Here is a 16,959-nt window from a genome sequence, read left to right on the forward strand (position 1 = left end):
TTATGTGGTTCACTTTGATGGACTAAACTAAATATCTAAGTTAATTCACTTAGTGCATAAAAGTATTTAAAAATGTTCGATAACGATTCTAGTAAGTGAACGGAGAATGGCTTGTTCTGTTAGATTGAGCATGAAAACAATTTTTATAAATAAAATGAAATATAACTTGTAATTAGAACTTAAATAAAATTTAGAGTGCAAGTTAGTAGTTGAGAATGCAATTTTTGTTTTGGTGAGTAAAGGTTGTTCAATAGTATATTTGATAGCCTAGAAATCGAATCCAAAAATTTAAACTAGAATTTTCGTGAATCGGCAAGAAGTTGAGTAATAGTTAGGATGCCATTTTTGGTGAATTATATTGAGCAAAATAATCAAATAGTGCTTAAATGTTTTGCCTGTATGAGTTAGTATAAAGAATGGATTATTACATGGGATATTTGTTAGGTTGAGATTGACAAGGTTTAGACCTTCTATAAATTAAGACAAAAGTGCTAATGACTATTAGTTATAACCTAAACCTTGAAATTTCCAAGATGACGATAAATAATGACGTGTTAGCATTTAAATTCTAGCTAAATTTATTAAACACTAGCTTTATATTCTTGTACCGTTAGTTACATCATGGTGAGTACTTTGGCGTGGAGTGGTTTGTAGGATGGTCTGACGTAGCGGGGTTACCCCAAGAATTGCTTGAAACTCCTCAGAACACACAAAGAACCATGTTCGGTGCTCTGTTCATGAACCGGCGTGCTGCGCGACGAACTCATCTTGGCCGTCTCGTATCTTTTTCTCTAGTTACTCTTTGAGCATAACGAGTGTCTTGTTAGGAACCGGGTAGCAAGAACTATCGATGAATTCGAGTGGTCGCACTTTAGGCAAAGTAATTAGCCATTTTCGCTTAGCTTTAAAATCCGTGCCCATCATTTTTTGTGTTGGCTCAGCCCCTAGGCACGATCACCACACCCGTGTGCGCCGCTGTTGCCGCGTGAGGCCACGGGTTGGCGTGCGTAGGTCACGCCGCGGGCTGTCGTGCTACTGCCGCCGCCTTGTGGTGCTGTGCCGTGCCCGCACCTATGCTTTGCGTGCCGAGTCATGCTGCTGCACTGCTGTGCCGCTGCACGCGCGCTGCCGCGAGCGAGGCCGCTGTTAGGGCAATGTGGCTTCTTCCCCACCGTGCGAACTACATAACCGTTGAGTAGCCGTCGTATCCGTTGTCCCATAACATAGCTGCCTTGTCGCCCTCACACCACGACAGGTCGAATCGCGCCCTATGTCGTGCACTGCTGCTCGCTATGCTCTGCCGCGCCCTCGTGCTGCTATCGGCGGGGGCCATTCAAATTCATGGCACATGGGCCGTCTTGTGGCAGAATTGTCTAATCTAATGCCTCTTAGGAGTATTTGTCTTCTATTAGACACTAAGTACCTAAGGGAGAACACTAAAATACGCAGTTCCGTCGGGCACACCTCATGAGAGAACCAAAAATTCATATTTTTCTATCAGGATCACAAATGAGAGAATAAAGCTTACATCATTATTAGCCCTTTTCTTACATCACGTTCCATGTAACATCAGAGTATAATATTTATTATTTATAATAGCGGAATATGAACATGTTATCAGAGTTATGAACAATTTAAGTTAACAGCGGAATATAAACATATAATCAGAATTACAGCAGAAATAAATATATATTTATGACATGATGAAGCATTGATATATAAACTATGACAACAGATTATAAAACTTCTATTTAGAAACATATTTAGTGAGAGTTATAAATAAAAACTATGATCGCAGCGTAAAGGAATCCTCTCTGAACCCACCAGGAGAAATTCACACATAAAAGTCAGCTCTAGCATCCGCCTGTCACCTACAACAGAGAGAAATAAAACCCTGAGTACTCAATTGTACTCAGCAAAACTTACCCGATAGGAGGAAAGAAAAGACTCCAAGGATATGCAAGGCTATCAGGCTTTTGGGTTTATTGCATCTACAGAAAGCATTACTAAGCGTGCGTCCTTATATTCGATTTTATTAGCAGTCATCATTAGTTCATTAACTAACCATTCTATGTAAGCACCTATGCTACTTTCAAGCAGGTGATAAGCAATCAAAATTATTTTACCATCTTTCATCTTCTAGTTCTTACTACGTTGCTAGACTGTAGACAAGCCGTACCGGATCGTCCGGCGATTCACGAATCAATGACTCCATGATCCATCATCGTCCCTATCATGGTATGCAATGCGATGCAGAGATGATGCAATAGTTAATTAACAAGGCAACAACAATTCTTAAAACAGAGTACATACAACGAATAAGCTAGCTCTAATGACTAACGTACGAATCTACGCATCAACATCGTCAAGAAAGGTGTCATTTCCCAACAAGTGTTTTAGTTATACAATTCCAAGGTGTCTCTTTATTCCATTCTATCGATTTAATCTTTATTCAAAATAGGACATCATTATCTATCTAGCAAACTAATTATTCTGAAGCTACAAAAATTACAGTGGGTAGCTAATAATATTGATAATTTACTATAAAATTTTTAGAGTTAATACTATCACCGATTTATCACAGAAATTTCTACAAGTTCACCTTTTAACAATATTAAGCATGTTAAAATAATTAGAGAAATCCTAAAAATATACCAAACCTATGCGAACAAAATACACTATTAGATAGATCATAATTTTAGAAACTTAACAAAATTAGTTTCATAATTTTTGAATAACTACACACATTTATATTGATTTTATAAGTTTATTTCTGAAATTAAATTAGCTAATTGTTTTCTAGAACGAAAGGGCCGACGGCCGCTAAGTAGCCCAGTAGCCCCAACGCGGCCTACGTGGAGTGGCCACGCACGCAGCAGCAGGCCAGACCAGCGAGCGGCCCATGGTGTGGCGACGACAGGCTGGTCCAACGGGCGCGCGAGCAGCCCAGGCGCGTAGGTAGTGGCCCAGGCACAGGAACAGGGCGCGAGTGGCCTAGGTGTGGCGGGCGCGGCCCAACGCGGGGACGGGGCGCATGCGCTGCGCGAGCAGCCCAGGCGCGGTGGCCATAGGCTGGCCCAGCAAGCCGACCCACGCGTAGCCTAGCAATTTTGCAAAAACGCCCCCATGCTTCTATCTATTTGGCACGCTTCTGTTCATATGAGTCTCATGTTTTGCATCTGGACCCAAGGAAAAGTTTATATTTCCATTTCTCACCTTCTCTTCATCCTCAAAGTAGAGCACAAACAGGGGAGCACCAGTCGGCGCTCAATCCCGGCCGGGGAAGGCACGGCGACGGTGATAACCCGCCGGTGAGGGGCACGGGAGCCCGCACGACCATGGGCTGGCCGCAGCAAGACCCGAGCCGACCCCCGGCAGCTTACCCATGCAAGCCATGGTGGCAATACAATGGCTGCGGCGGCATCGATGCCCTAGCATGGGTGGTTGCGGCGCTATGGGAAGGAAGAGGAGGGGGCGTCGGTGCTACATGCGTGCGTCAGCAGCACTTCAACCCCGCACGAATGACGGCGGGGTCAGCGGCGGCACCGCCACGTCGGGGATGAGGCGTGGGGCAACGCGGGGCTCGGGAGGGGCAGCGCCATGGGAGCTGTGGACCAGCACGAGGCCACGAGGCACGTGCGCTCATGCGGGGAGCCAGACAACGGCGCAACAGACGCGATGGGAGGTAGCGCGGTGCTATGGCCGTCACGGCCGCAGGCATAGGCGATCACGGAGCTTGGCGTGTGGCGAGCGCGAGCCTAGGGCGCACGGCGTGGTTGGGGCACGGGGAGCAAGCCAAGGTGACACGGGCGTGCGAGAGAAATGGATAGAGGTGGTGGCTCGGGTAGAGAACAGGGAGAAGCATCTCCGGGTGGAGCTTTGCTTGGCTACCATGGCAGACGCGGCCACGACAAGCAGCAGCCAGAGAGGGAGAGCAGAGCGAGAGCAGCAGCTCGACGTCCTTAAGATGCAGAGGGTAGGGGGCAGCAGCATGTGTGGCCACGGCCGGAAGGATGAGAGCAGGGCCAACGAGGACCACGCAAGACGTGGGCTGTCGGGCAAGGCGCACGCAGGGGCAATGCTAGCAAGGGCAGTGGCCATGTGCCAGCACAGGAGCACACCTGGCCGGGTGCAGGACATCAGTGCATGGACAAGATGACTCAAACTTGGTGGGACGCTCTCAGCCCGACGAGAGGAGCAGTAACACAAAATCAACGGCCACAGCGTGACGGGACAGCAAAAGCAGCCAGCTCCTCCATGGTTAGGTGGGTCGTGCGGTGGGCAAAGCACCACGTCGGCCAGACGGCTGGCAGGCAGTGCACGCGATGACCGTAGGCCGAGCCATACGACGATGAGTAGTGATGCGCACAAATTTAAATGAGACGCAAAAACCATGGATTAGCTCGCCCAGTTCCAACCAACATGCACTACTCTAGAGCTGACACTACCATCTCCCCTCGAAGCCACCCATATGACCAGAAGATGACCATCGAGAAGGAAAGAGAGGCACCAAGATAGGCTAGCCACGCAGAACGTCGATTCACGAACAGAGCGCCACTATCATGGTTAACATGTTCAAAGCGTAATTGAAAAATTTTACGAGAGCATCATGACTCCCAAACCAACCACAACCTGCACCGTGTTCAAGTACACATCTCGACACAACCAGTCGTGCAAAAACATAGATATGTTGCCTAACCAGTTTGTTGGAATTTGAATGCCAAAATGGCATTGTCTACAATTCTTTTCCGACTTAAAGAGAATAATAACTTAGCTAGAACCAACAACCTTTAGCGCCTTTGATGAATTTTTTAATATGCCTAAACCTAATTAATTCCAACCACTATGCAATTTCATACACTAGTCCATATGTCATACTGACTCGTAGAAACCAAAACATCTGGAACTAATTAACCTGTTGTTCAATATAATTAAAAAAATAACACTGTTAAACCTAAGTTAAATTTTAAAATTCAAGAAAATCGCTTCGGTAAATCCTCTTAGGTCTAAATCTTGGTGCTAAGCAAGCTCGTAACACCAGATGTGTCACACGTCTCGGGCCAATTCTTCACGTCAGTAGCTAGATCATGGAGCTGGCCAACCGCCCAACCCGCATTTAGCCACAGCCATGCTTTAGCGATGGCCAATTTCTGAGTTCCGTCGCCGCCGGTCAGCTCACCACTAGAGCAGAGCGCGATTGGGGATGAGGCCCTATCCCTCGGTTGAGGTCCAACTAGTCATCCCTTTGCGTTCGCCTTGGTCCCCTCGTGTTGTTGCTCACCTTGGTTTGGTAAGGGACGATGCGAGCAGGGACCTGACACGGTCTTGCCATGCTCGGGCGCCACCGTCTAGTGCAGGCGTACGTGCCCAGGGTTCCTCGGGTCTTCTCCGTTCCTACCGATTGTGCGACTAGCTTTGTGGTAAGCCCCTTTTACTTCCCCGCCACCCCTATCACCTCTCTAGACCGTAGAACCGTCAGAACAGGAGCGCCGTCATGGAATATACCGAAAGACTTAGCCTTAGATAGGAGTGCTTGGAAAACAACTATTCACTTGCCTGAACCTTGATTGTTTCTGCTGGGTTTCAACTCTAGCCTATCCCAACTTATTTGTGATTTAAAGGTTTTGTTGTTGTTGTTGTTATTGGGTTGACGCATTCTACTCCCAATCCTTTAAAAAAACTCAAATGCACATTAATGTCTCCTCTCGTGGCTGACGAAAAAAAAGAGTAGTCACATGTGCATATGCAAGAGTTAGATCCCACACGATATGCGGCTGTGTATGTGTGTGTTTATGGTGCAAAGATGGCCTTATAAAGATATCTTTAAACAAGTAGACACGTAGTTTCTATTTCTACTGGTGATTTTGATAATTAAATTAGGTTTAAAGATGCATAGTCTTATAAAGAATGATGGATTGGGTGCCATCAATGCGACTATATGGAGCCATATGTCACGGACAAATGAGTGGGCGATCTGTGGGGAAACAAACGAGTGCACGGATGGATTAGCAAACCCTACCCTGGAATCATGACAGTGTCTGTATACAAATAAGTAGAGAGGAAGCAAGTGTCCACGGATCGAATCGTAAAAGCAGCGACAAGGAGCCGCCACGGCTCGAGGAAAAGAATCGAATTGCTTGACAATTCCCGTCACAGGGGGGGAAGGGAAGGAAGATGGAGATGACGTACATCATATTGACTATCCTGTTGCGCTCCTCGGGCTGAAGCTGGGTGCGCCAGTCGCCTCCGGCGGGGGCAGCCGCGTTAGGGTCGACGCCACCGGCGTCAGCGATGGCGGCAGGGCCGTCCCCCAGCGTGGGGCGCCAGTTGGCGGCGTCGTCCATGGCTTTGGACTCGGCCGCCTCTCTTGCTCTTTCTCGGATCTGATTGCTGACTTCGATCGATCTGCTGATCGACGAAGGAGGGAGTACCTCCTCCCGCCCCTCTCTGATAAGAGAGGAGCAATTGTAGCGAGAAGTGCCGTGCCGGAGGCCAAGGAGCGACAAAGAAAGGCAAGAAGGAAAAATGAAAAAGAAAGCTCGAAGTCAAAGCTAACACGCTAGACGTCATGTGCTTTGGATATTCATTCTCTTACAGAAAAGGCCCATCACTTAGTGGGCTTCGAAGAGAATCCATCCCAGTAGTCTGCCCGGCCTACCCTATCTTCGTCGCCATCTCCGTCTGCCCGTAGGTGTGCTCCTGCGCGGCGGCTACGTGTGCTCCTGCGCGGCGGCGGTTGGTAAGCCCCACCTCCGGTCCCAGCCACCGTTCTGTGTCTTCTGTGCTTCTCCTCCGCCTCTCTAATGGTGATTCGGAGTTGCTCTTCTTTCCACTGTGGGTTGCTGATTTCCAGAGCGGCGTGGAGGAGGCACTACCCCCTCTTCTGGGCTCTCAGGCCTCTCGTGCCGCCGCCGCCACTCCCACAGCCGCCCACGCACTTCTTCGCCTCCTCCTCCTCCTCCCGGCGCTCCACCAAGAGATCCGCTGCAAAGACGCCAATGGACTCGGCTCCCGCCGGCGAACCCTTCTACGTCGTCCGCAAGGGGGACGTCATCGGCATCTACAAGACCCTCAGCGAATGCCAAGCTCAAGTCGGCAATTCGGTATCTGCCTTCTGCCTTCCGTGACTTTCCTTCCGTTGCTGGCTTGCTGTCGCTGACCATGCCCCTACCGCTGCTGCTGCTGCTGCTGCTAGGTTCGTGACCCTTCTGTCACTGTCTTCAAAGGTTACTCTCTGCGTAAAGACACCGAGGAATACCTCGCGGCGCGGGGGTTAAGGAACGCTCTCTACGCCATTGACGCAGCAGATGCACGAGATGAATTGTTCGACGATCTAGTTCCCTGCCCTTTCCAGGTAACGTAAACAATGCTCTGGGCTTGTAATTGTAAATTCCAGCTGCTTCAGAGCCACGCTTTGTGAGGAGATTCTACAATGTTAGCGTCCACCAAGGCAGCAACCGTTTGCTTGCTTTTATGTAATTAGGGTTGCATCTTATGTACTAGCTGGATCTGATTGCTGGTCATTTCTGTACATGGTATTCAGTTTTATACTACCTGACTTTTGGCGTAACATCTCATGAGATGTTCACTGTGCTACTTGTGGTTTCAGCAACCTGATGGAGGTGCATCCTCTACATTGAAAAGGTCACACGAGATTGTGAGTAGCATTTTTTCTTTGTCACTGTGAATAGGTGATCCATTTCCATTCAAAAGTGACCTCTATATATATCTCATTTACTCGCACCAAAAAATCATTTTCTCAAGGAAACCAGACCATCAAAGAAGCATCCCAAAGTTGATGAGCAGGAATTACCTGATAGTCATGTGAGTATGAATAATGCAACCCGCACTCTATGCATTGTTTATTGGCTCGTTTCTGTAGTTGTGGTTTGTTACTAACATGTATATTTTCAACTTATCTTTGCTGTGATGATACATGAACCTGTGCTCATCAGCAGTTTTGACCTTTTTTGCAGCTCTCTTGTATTCTTGAATTTGATGGTGCCTCTAAAGGAAATCCAGGGAAAGCTGGTGCTGGAGCAATAATAAGGAGGATAGATGGTTCTGTGGTATGTAGCCAACTGGTAGCTAAACTGATGTGTTCTATTTATATTGAATTATCATACCTAGCTTGTTACCGTGTTATGATCTTTATTTACTGAAGATTGCTCAACTACGTGAGGGTCTGGGTATTGCAACCAACAACGCTGCTGAATATCGTGCATTGATCCTAGGGCTGACATATGCGGCCAAGAAAGGGTTCAAGTATATTCGTGCTCAAGGCGATTCTAAGCTTGTCTGTAACCAGGTCAGTGGTGATAGCTTTGTTATTTTGTAGCTTATATGTTCTTTGTTCCACTGTGAACTATCAATAGAGATTTAGCACTGTGCAATTCATTCTGACTTCAAATTCCACTAAGGTAATAACACCTCGAATGTGATTTTGCCATACAATTATCTTCGTTCTTGTTATCATTTCGTTCAAAGAGCCCTTGTTCAAATCAGTTCACATTGAAATAAAGACTTTATCTCAAAATCTCTGCATACATAATCTCGTAAAAACCTGTTTTTTCATAAAAATGTTGTGAAACCTAGTTTGTAGAGCTTTCAGGTGAGAGTCTCGAGCAGCTGGAAATTGTAGTGATGTTAATTTTTTTCTTGACAAAAGTAACACATTGTGCTTTCTGGAGCAGGTCCAAGATCTCTGGCGTGCTAAGCATGAGAATATGGCTGGCTTGTGCAAGAAAGTTAAGGAGCTAAAGGGAACATTTCATTTATTTCAAATCAGGCATGTTTTGAGGGTAGGTGTCACTTCTTTCCTCTGTTTTCTGACCTTGTTCAATTTTCTCTTAGACCAGCCAGCTTTGCAGTTTGCCATGTTCATGTGCTGCGCCATATCATATTCTACTGGCACCATTATGCTGGCCATGCAAGGTTTTATGTTGACATCACATACAATCAATTCTCAAAAGATACCACATGGCAGAAACTGCCCCTCAAAAAAGGTGGCATAACCTGGAATTACTTGTATGAGTCTTCTTAGACTCCTATCATAATATAACGATACACAACTCTCGTGCTTGAAAATAAAATCCATTCGGGCACTGTATGGGTGTTGCATAACAACTATTTCGTGCGCATTAGCATAGCACTATTTTTTTTCTTGCGGTTGAAGTAGTGAAAAGTGACACAAGATCGCTACATGGCCAGTTCATGATTGCTTCAGGTTGCCTCAGAGTCAAGTACTCAACTGCTAATTAACATATTTATTGGAGCAATTTCCTCTATCTGTCTAATACGTATCGATTTTTTTATTTGATAAACATTTAGATTGGCATATCTAATTCTCTATGGATTGATAAGACCATCTGAAAGGCCCTTCAGTAAAACATAACTTTCTGCAAGAGTCCCTTTTAACTGGATTCAATGTTGGTCGGAAAGTCCCTCTATCAAAAAAATAAGAGGGAAAAATGTCAGTAGCTAAACCATGATACCCCTGACACTCATGCTGCCTCGTTTGTTTCGCAGGAATATAACTCGGCTGCTGATGCTCAAGCTAACTTTGCAGTAGAACTTCCTGGTACGCTTGCTGTGTAACCTTGTGAATTACTGGCTTCTATGCTAATTGTATTAGACCTGATTTATTTGTCTCTACAGTTGGTGAAGTTCAAGAGCAGTCGAACTTTTCATGCTAGCAGTTTTGTTGTGCTCAAGTGTGGTTTGTGCTGGGACTGAATCTACGTCACGTTTGTTCAGTTCCCATTGACAGAAAAGGAAGAGACTAAACAACAGCTGTAGTGGAAGTGGTAGTCGGTCTGATATATCTACAGGGTATTGAACAGACTGAGATGCAATATTGGGTAGATTCCTAGGAAATTTAATTGTCTCAAAATTCTAGATAGTGCACTGTGCACAAGTTGATTTGTCCAGGACCGGTGTTTGCTGATATACAATGCTTGTATTCGGAACATATTACTACTAGAATGAAGGGATGCACCCTGAAACTTTTGTTACTCTTTTCTGTATGTTGGTTACTTGGTTTGTGTAGGTGAGGCTAAAGTATAAATTAATTCAAAGTGTGTACTCCCTTCGTCCCAAAAAGAATAATGTTATGATATGTGTACTGGTCAAACTTTCTCAAATTCGACTAGCTTTATAGAAAAAATATTAGCAACATTTGTATCACTAAAGAAAATTATTATAAAAATATATTCTATGATTTATTTAATAATACTAATTATGCATTATAAATATAAATATTCTTTTATATGTAATCGATCAAAGTTAAAAATATTTGACTTCTCGGAAAGTGAGAATGACATTCTTTGCTGTGTGGGGGTGGAGGGAGTATGTTTGAAGAAACAAAAACTTTCTATCAACCTATCTTTTCACTTGCTACAGGTAATCCTTAGATGTCCTTGGCTAAGTAAGACAATAACATGAGAAGTCATCAATAAAGAAAAAATAATATTTTCACCACCCCAATAAAAAGGAACATCAAATGGACAAAAATGGTTTTGTGTGTTCAATCGTAACAGTTTATGTGAACCTTGTATTAACTCCTTGCAGATGGTTGCTTCGATATTCGTGAGGTCTTATTTGCCCTTAATGTGAATCCACATATATGCCGGCCAACAAAATCTTCATTTTGTTATGTTATTACCTAATCTCTTGTGCCAAAAGAAAGCATATCATTGTGTGCATCGCACTTATTTTCGTAACTTGTTCAGCATGGCTTTAGAAAAAAACATCATGAAGGTTGAAATGGCATTACTGATCAATTAAAGTACTGGGACCACAATAATATGTATATGTATTCTCTCGTCTACATGCATAACCTTAAAACTTAGTACATCCAACTTTCTCATAAACACAAGATTTCTGCTACATTCGAAAAACATACATACACTCTTTAAGTACAAATCACAGACATACAGACATATACATGGATTACTCTGTGAGTCCTGATCCCTTCAATACAGTGCCTTCATTTTTATTATCATGTGCTTTAGTCCGCTTATGGGTTGGATCATAAGCAACTCCTGCATAACATTTGACACATGAGTAATAGCACTAGAATCTAACGAGTAGGTATTACTAGGACCTATAATGAGTAGATTCTAACTTCCAAGCATGCAGAAAAATATTGTATACACCTTTTTTTTCAAACCATATTTTTCTCTTCAAGCAATCCTTCTTAAAATGGCCACCTTTTTTGCAGAAATGGCATCTCAACTTCTTTTGCTTCTTCCCTTTGCTGCTACTACCTGCTGGCACCATTATCCACCATGAAAATTTATTGCTTTGTATAACCATTTACAGTTCATGTGCATCACTTTACACACCATCAAATAACATTTAATTGTGAGTCTGTGAAATTAGCAACAGCAAATTAATCCCTATAGAGATACAGTGACAATGAATAAAGGGTAAAGATTTAGATACAAACAACTTAAAAGATTTTTCTTAATTAGGCACACAGAGTACTAGAGTTTCATAATTAAGCATGCAAGGAAGTTACTTAGAATCCTGAGCAGGACGTTAGGGATGTGGGCGAATTCAGAGTGTTAGTATTGTTGTCATCTGACAGCAATGGCTTATATAAAATCAACGGTAAGTTATTGTACACATAAGAGGCAACGATTGACATAGACATGACACCAATGGTAGTGACATCAATGCTTTGCAATTCTAGGTCCGCCTCTGGAGCCAACCTGTACCCAGTGCCCCTTCGACAGTGGAATCAGGGCGATCACTTACCCCTGCCGGATGTGACCTGTTCACAGAGTCCATAAAATTGTCATTCTACTGGACATTCACAGCAACCTCATGTTTTCTCATCAGTTCAGTGTCCACCCAATCCAGATTCCAGAAAACCTATGAGATCATGACTTGGACATAGGAACTGAGCCTATTAAAGTTCATTGATGATATGGAGGCACACCTAACCCACCTAATCTAGAGTCATCATCAAGGAGAATCTGGATACCTATGATTCCTCCTAAGTTGATCTAGTTTGCTACAGACCATGACTTGAATTTCATGCACAGGCATTTCGTTTGTAAATTTCACACATCGATTAATTTGGAATTTAGGGCTTCAAGTTGAACAAAGGCTTGTGTTGAGGAAAATTTTGGACGGCAGCTGTGAAAAGACAATGTCTCATCCAGGGCTGAGAATGGTACCCATTGCCTCAACCAAGCGAATGGGCTGAACACTGCCATTTCACGGCATCATTCTTAGGATTAGGAAAAAACTGCCCCCACAAGCCCATTTTAAAATCGAAGGAAGTTAGATGCTCAGATTATGAAAGGTGGGAACAACCTAGATAACATGTAAATTTTAAAGAAAAATGCATCCCTCGCGTTCCCCTAGTGGCCCAAATATCTTACTCATAGTCTATTTTTTTTATAAAGGGCGTACCCAGTGCAGAGAGCTCCTGCTCTGTGCGGGGTCTGGGGAAGCTCTGTGCGGGGTCTGGGGATGGGTGTTAGTGGCAAGCCTTACCCTCGCCTGTGCAATGCGAGGAGACCGCGACTCGAACCCGGGACCTTCCGGTCACAGACGGTAAGACTCTACCGCTTGCACCAGGCCCGCCCTTCGGTCTATTTTTATAGTAAAAAATAAAAATAAATATATAGATAGCACAAAGTGTAATATTGGATTTATTGTGTATGGTACCTGGACCAGGGTTCTGTTGTGTATTTGCGTAACTCTCCATTGACAGCAATTTGAGAGAAATCTTCCGTAAGTAATCACTCTGAATGATACAAAAACAAGGATTGGAGTTGTAGTTTCACATTGATAAGTTTTTTTTAAGTGCAGGGTCAATATTTTCCTCCTGCATGCCCTAGTGTGATTAGCACAGTAAGCATGCATATTATCGACTTATGCTAACATGATGAGAAAAGGAAATGCTACAGGCATGTAAAAATTGACCTAAAATCCTGGTAGCAGATTGTTCATAGATGGCTGTTTTCCATGTTTTTTATTCTAGGTTTGCATTTTTTTCCTTTTTTTTGTGCGAGAATGTAGAAACTATGATTGACGCACCCACCTACCCACTCAGTGCTGAGCGCTGAGCGGAAAGTAGAAGCAGAGTTAGGTTAAGGTACCTGGCTAGTGGCTGCGGCATACACCTTGTCTTCAAATCGCACGGCAATTCTTTGAAGCTCAACCAGCCCCTCTGGCACTGATACCGGCAGATGCTTCCTCAGAGTCAGTACTCTGAATGCAAGACATGCGTCTGATTAAAGTGTCAGGGTGGCGAGGAAGGAGGCATGAAGAAAGGGGAGTGGGCGTACATCTTGTTCACGATCCTGCCGCGCGCCGCGGGCTGGAGCTGGGCGCGCCAGTCATCGCCGGCGTCCATGGCTTCGTGCTTCGTGGTTGGATCGGCGTGCTTGGATTGGAGTATTGGATGGATCTGTTCGTGCTAGGCGAGACGAGGAAGAGGAAACAGCAAGGCAACTGCGGGCAGCACCTCCCGACGACTCCTGACCACTGTCCTGCCCTCTGAGTCGTGCGCGCTGCGTTGGCGTTCGGACTTTGCATTTCACCCGTCGTCACAAACGGGGTTTCGCAGTTTTATCATTCCTCAAATGTAATTTTATAATTTTACCATTATAAAACAGATACAACCCGCTGGAATATACTTTAGGTAGTTTGAAGACGTCTTTTTCCATTTCTACCCCTGGTTGCTGTTTGAAGGGGTAGTTTGAAGGCGCCGGCAACGACCTAAAGCGAATCCGCTTCAGGTGCCTATCATGCACGAACAGTTTTGCGTGCAATTGCTTGATCAAATGCGTGATCAGCTAACGGAGCATCGAACATGTGCAGCCGCGACATGTTCAACAAGTGGGAGGCGCAGCGGTGGTGGGGGGAGAACTACGACCGCGTGGTGGAGCTCTACAACGTGCAGACATTCAGCCGGCAGCAGGGCATCTCGACGCCGATGTCCTCCATCGACGATGCCACTCAGGTCCGTCGCCGACTCGCCGTCTCGACCGCCGGTCTAGCGTACGTTTTTGTGCTGTCGTCGTGGATCAGGCCACACCAACTGAAACTGTTGGCATGCAGAGAGACTCGTCGTTATACTCCCGCGCCGGCTCGATGAGGGAGAGCCCGATGATCCTGCCGCCGACGGCAGCGGTGGGCAGGGAGCAGCCGATCGTCCGCGCCACTTCGTGCAGGGCCATGGCGGCAGCGGCGGCGGCTTCCACGGCCCGAGCCGCGTGCAACCAGTGGTCTAGTGCCATGCCGGACCCGTCGGACCACGTGTGGGCGCACCACTTCAACCTGCTCAACTCCGCGCGCGGCGCCGCCGGCTGCTCCGCACCTGGACCCGTCGTGCGCTACCACGTCGTCCCTGGACGAGGCGTCCGTGTCTGTGAGCAACGCGAGCGACCTGGAGGCCACGGAGTGGGTGGAGCAGGACGAGCCCGGCTTCAGGCAAGTCATTGGCCACACTAGCTATTCATTCTCCGGATGCAAGATTCATCGTCGGACATCTAATCATGCTGGAAATCTTGTTATGCTAATGGGATGTGATCTCGCGTTCTTGTTGCTGCAGCCGGGAGAGGTTCGGCGAGGATAGGGCCAAGGTGTGGTGGGAGTAGAACAGAGACCGAATACACGCGCAGTACCTGTGACGTCGGAGCAAGCTAGCTAGAGTACTGTAGGGTGCATCGGCTCCGCCTTGGCGAACGCAGCCACGGCAGCGGCATGACCGCTGAAGGAGAGGATGGTCGGCGAGGAGGAGTCCACGGGGGAGCCCTGCTCCGTGATGCACGAGTCCCAGCTGGTGTTGACCTTGGTGGCCTTGCGCGGGTGGTGCGGGTGCTCGGCCGCCGTGGGCTGCTGCTGCTGCAGCATCGGCATCGTCGACAGCGCCGCCGCCACGGCGTGGTCCACCTCCCCCTGCCCGAACGCCACAGGTACTGCGCCGTCGATGAAAGTAACAGCAGCCAGGGGTAGAAAGGGAAGGAGGCGTCCACAAACTACCCAAAGTGTATTCCAGCAGGTTACGTCCATTTTATAATGGCAAAATTACGAAATCACTTTGAGGGATGGTAAAACTGCGAAACCCATTTTTGATGATGGGTGAAATGTCAAAGTCCCATTGGCGTTGGATTGCCGCAGTGGACCTCTCTCTACGTGTAGACCATCGACGACGCAGCTGTTGAGTCGAGCTTGCCCTTCCACTGCGACTGCGGTCCCACTGTTCAGTATAAACTGCTAATACCTACGTATAAATTAATTAATTAATTGCTAGTCCCACAATTTCTCAATATAGGAACTCACTTTCATCTCTCTTCGTGAGAGTTTTGTGTTAGACTCTTAGGATCACTAGAGTAGATCTAGCAGGTGATTTTACTTGTATTTGGAATAAAGCAACCTAGAACATGTACCGGAGAAAGAGAGAAGAAAGGATGAGAAGAGGGGAGGTGTTACCGACCATCGGTGGGCTTGGCAGAGGAGGAAGCCATGGTGATGGTGATGGTGGCACAAGTGTCGGTGAAGGGTGGCAGTGGCGTCCGGCGACGGTGTGGACGTCAGGGTTGGTGCAGGGGCAACGGTGAAGCTTCCCGTCGCTCACAACACACCCTCTCTATAGCAGATTAGGGTTGTAGGTGGGGTTGTGGCGGCGTCGGTGAACCTTGTGCCGCGAGCCCTGGCCCCCACCTTCTTTATATAGCATTGCGCGACGGGGGCCCACCAGCCATATGTGCGGCTGGGCGCCCCCAATCAGGGTGCGGGATCAAGACCCGAGTCGGCCGTTGGACTGACTTGGTATAGATCAACCTAACATTCTCCCCTTTGATCTCACCTTTTGTCTTAAACTTAAAACACTTATCTCTTGTCCCATTCCATCACAGATTAGCGCATAGAGCGTGCCTCGTCACAACAGTTAGTATCATTGGATTTATAGCTACAATATACCTCTCTGTTTTAAAATAGATTCTCAGCTAGACCCCTTATTGTCCAGGAATCATAGGCTTTCTCGTAAGCCCATGCCGGCTAAGTGTTCTATGAACACATTGGGCGGTAAGCCTTTAGTAAGCGGATCTACAAGCATTTTCTTTGTATTTATATGCTCGAGACTAATAGATTGGTCCCGGACTTTGTCTTTCACAATATGAAACTTTATGTCAATGTGTTTGGTAGCATCACTTGACTTATTGTTGTGAGCATAACATACTGCTGGCTCATTATCGTAGTATAACTTGAGTGGTCTATGAATGTCGTCGGCCACTTTTAACCCGAGCATAACATTCTTTAGCCAGTTCACCTGCCCTGTGGCCTTATAACATGCTACAAACTCGGCATACATCGTGGATGATGCAGTGACGGTTTGCTTGGAGCTTTTCCACGATATAGCTTCTCCTGCGATAGTAAATACATAGCCTGATGTGGACTTTCTATCATCTACGTCTCCTGTGAAATCTGAATTTGAATACCCCTCTATATAAAGGGAATTAGATTTTCTGTACGTTAGCATGAGGCCTTTTGTGTCTTGCACATAATGCAAAGCTTTCTTTACCATTCTCCAGTGTTCTTGTCGGGTTCATAAAACTGGGGTCCATCATGGACCTACTTCCTAGCAAAAGCTCGGCCCAACAGACGACGTTGTGAACGATACGCAACTCCTCGGCCAGCCCAAAATGCCTACACGATAGGCCAGAAGGGCGACCCATTCTCCAGCTGAAAGGCCTGGCCAAGAAGGAATGACACTTGCTTCCGACTCCAGCCCGCCTCTCCGACCGAAAGGCCTGGCCAAGGAGGAACAACGCTCGCCTCCGACTCCGCCTGCCTCTTCGACTGGAAGGCCTCGCTTCCGACTCTGGCTCGTCTCTCCAACCGGAAGGCCTGACCAAGGAGGAACGATGCTTGCTTTTGACTCAGGCCCGCCTCTCCGACCGGAAGGCCTCGCTTTCGATTCTGACCCACGTCTTCGAC

The 16,959-nt window shown here is 46.4% G+C and overlaps 2 protein-coding genes and 1 pseudogene across 4 annotated transcripts; 2 read left to right on the forward strand and 1 right to left on the reverse strand.

The window, feature by feature from the left end:
• The first annotated feature begins 6,377 nt into the window (after positions 1–6,377).
• On the forward strand, positions 6,378–10,093 carry LOC136473097 (uncharacterized). Of its 2 annotated transcripts, XM_066470791.1 has the most exons (10): positions 6,378–6,739; positions 6,854–7,103; positions 7,196–7,354; positions 7,610–7,657; positions 7,765–7,824; positions 7,977–8,069; positions 8,165–8,308; positions 8,694–8,801; positions 9,529–9,580; positions 9,658–10,093. In XM_066470791.1, the coding sequence occupies exons 2-10, from the start codon at positions 6,999–7,001 to the stop codon at positions 9,693–9,695; spliced, it is 807 nt and encodes a 268-aa protein (XP_066326888.1). In that variant the 5' UTR covers positions 6,378–6,739; positions 6,854–6,998; the 3' UTR covers positions 9,696–10,093. The 2 variants fall into 2 exon arrangements, with proteins under 2 accessions (XP_066326888.1, XP_066326887.1); XM_066470790.1 differs by lacking the exon at positions 6,378–6,739 and having other exon boundaries at positions 6,746–7,103.
• Positions 10,094–10,790: 697 nt separating this feature from the next.
• LOC136477079 (mediator of RNA polymerase II transcription subunit 15a-like) lies at positions 10,791–13,534 on the reverse strand. Of its 2 annotated transcripts, none has more exons than XM_066475097.1 (5): positions 13,305–13,534; positions 13,116–13,227; positions 12,682–12,760; positions 11,157–11,267; positions 10,791–11,042 (listed from the first exon to the last, which is right to left on the reverse strand). In XM_066475097.1, exons 1-5 carry the CDS (start codon positions 13,370–13,372, stop codon positions 10,951–10,953), a joined length of 462 nt encoding a protein of 153 aa, XP_066331194.1. In that variant the 5' UTR covers positions 13,373–13,534; the 3' UTR covers positions 10,791–10,950. The 2 variants fall into 2 exon arrangements, with proteins under 2 accessions (XP_066331194.1, XP_066331193.1); XM_066475096.1 differs by having other exon boundaries at positions 11,157–11,270.
• Positions 13,421–14,987, forward strand: LOC136469642 (protein Brevis radix-like 2; annotated as a pseudogene).
• The last annotated feature ends 1,972 nt before the right edge of the window (positions 14,988–16,959 follow it).

Source organism: Miscanthus floridulus, chromosome 8, assembly GCF_019320115.1.
Source record: "Miscanthus floridulus cultivar M001 chromosome 8, ASM1932011v1, whole genome shotgun sequence".
Classification (NCBI taxonomy): Eukaryota; Viridiplantae; Streptophyta; class Magnoliopsida; order Poales; family Poaceae; genus Miscanthus; species Miscanthus floridulus.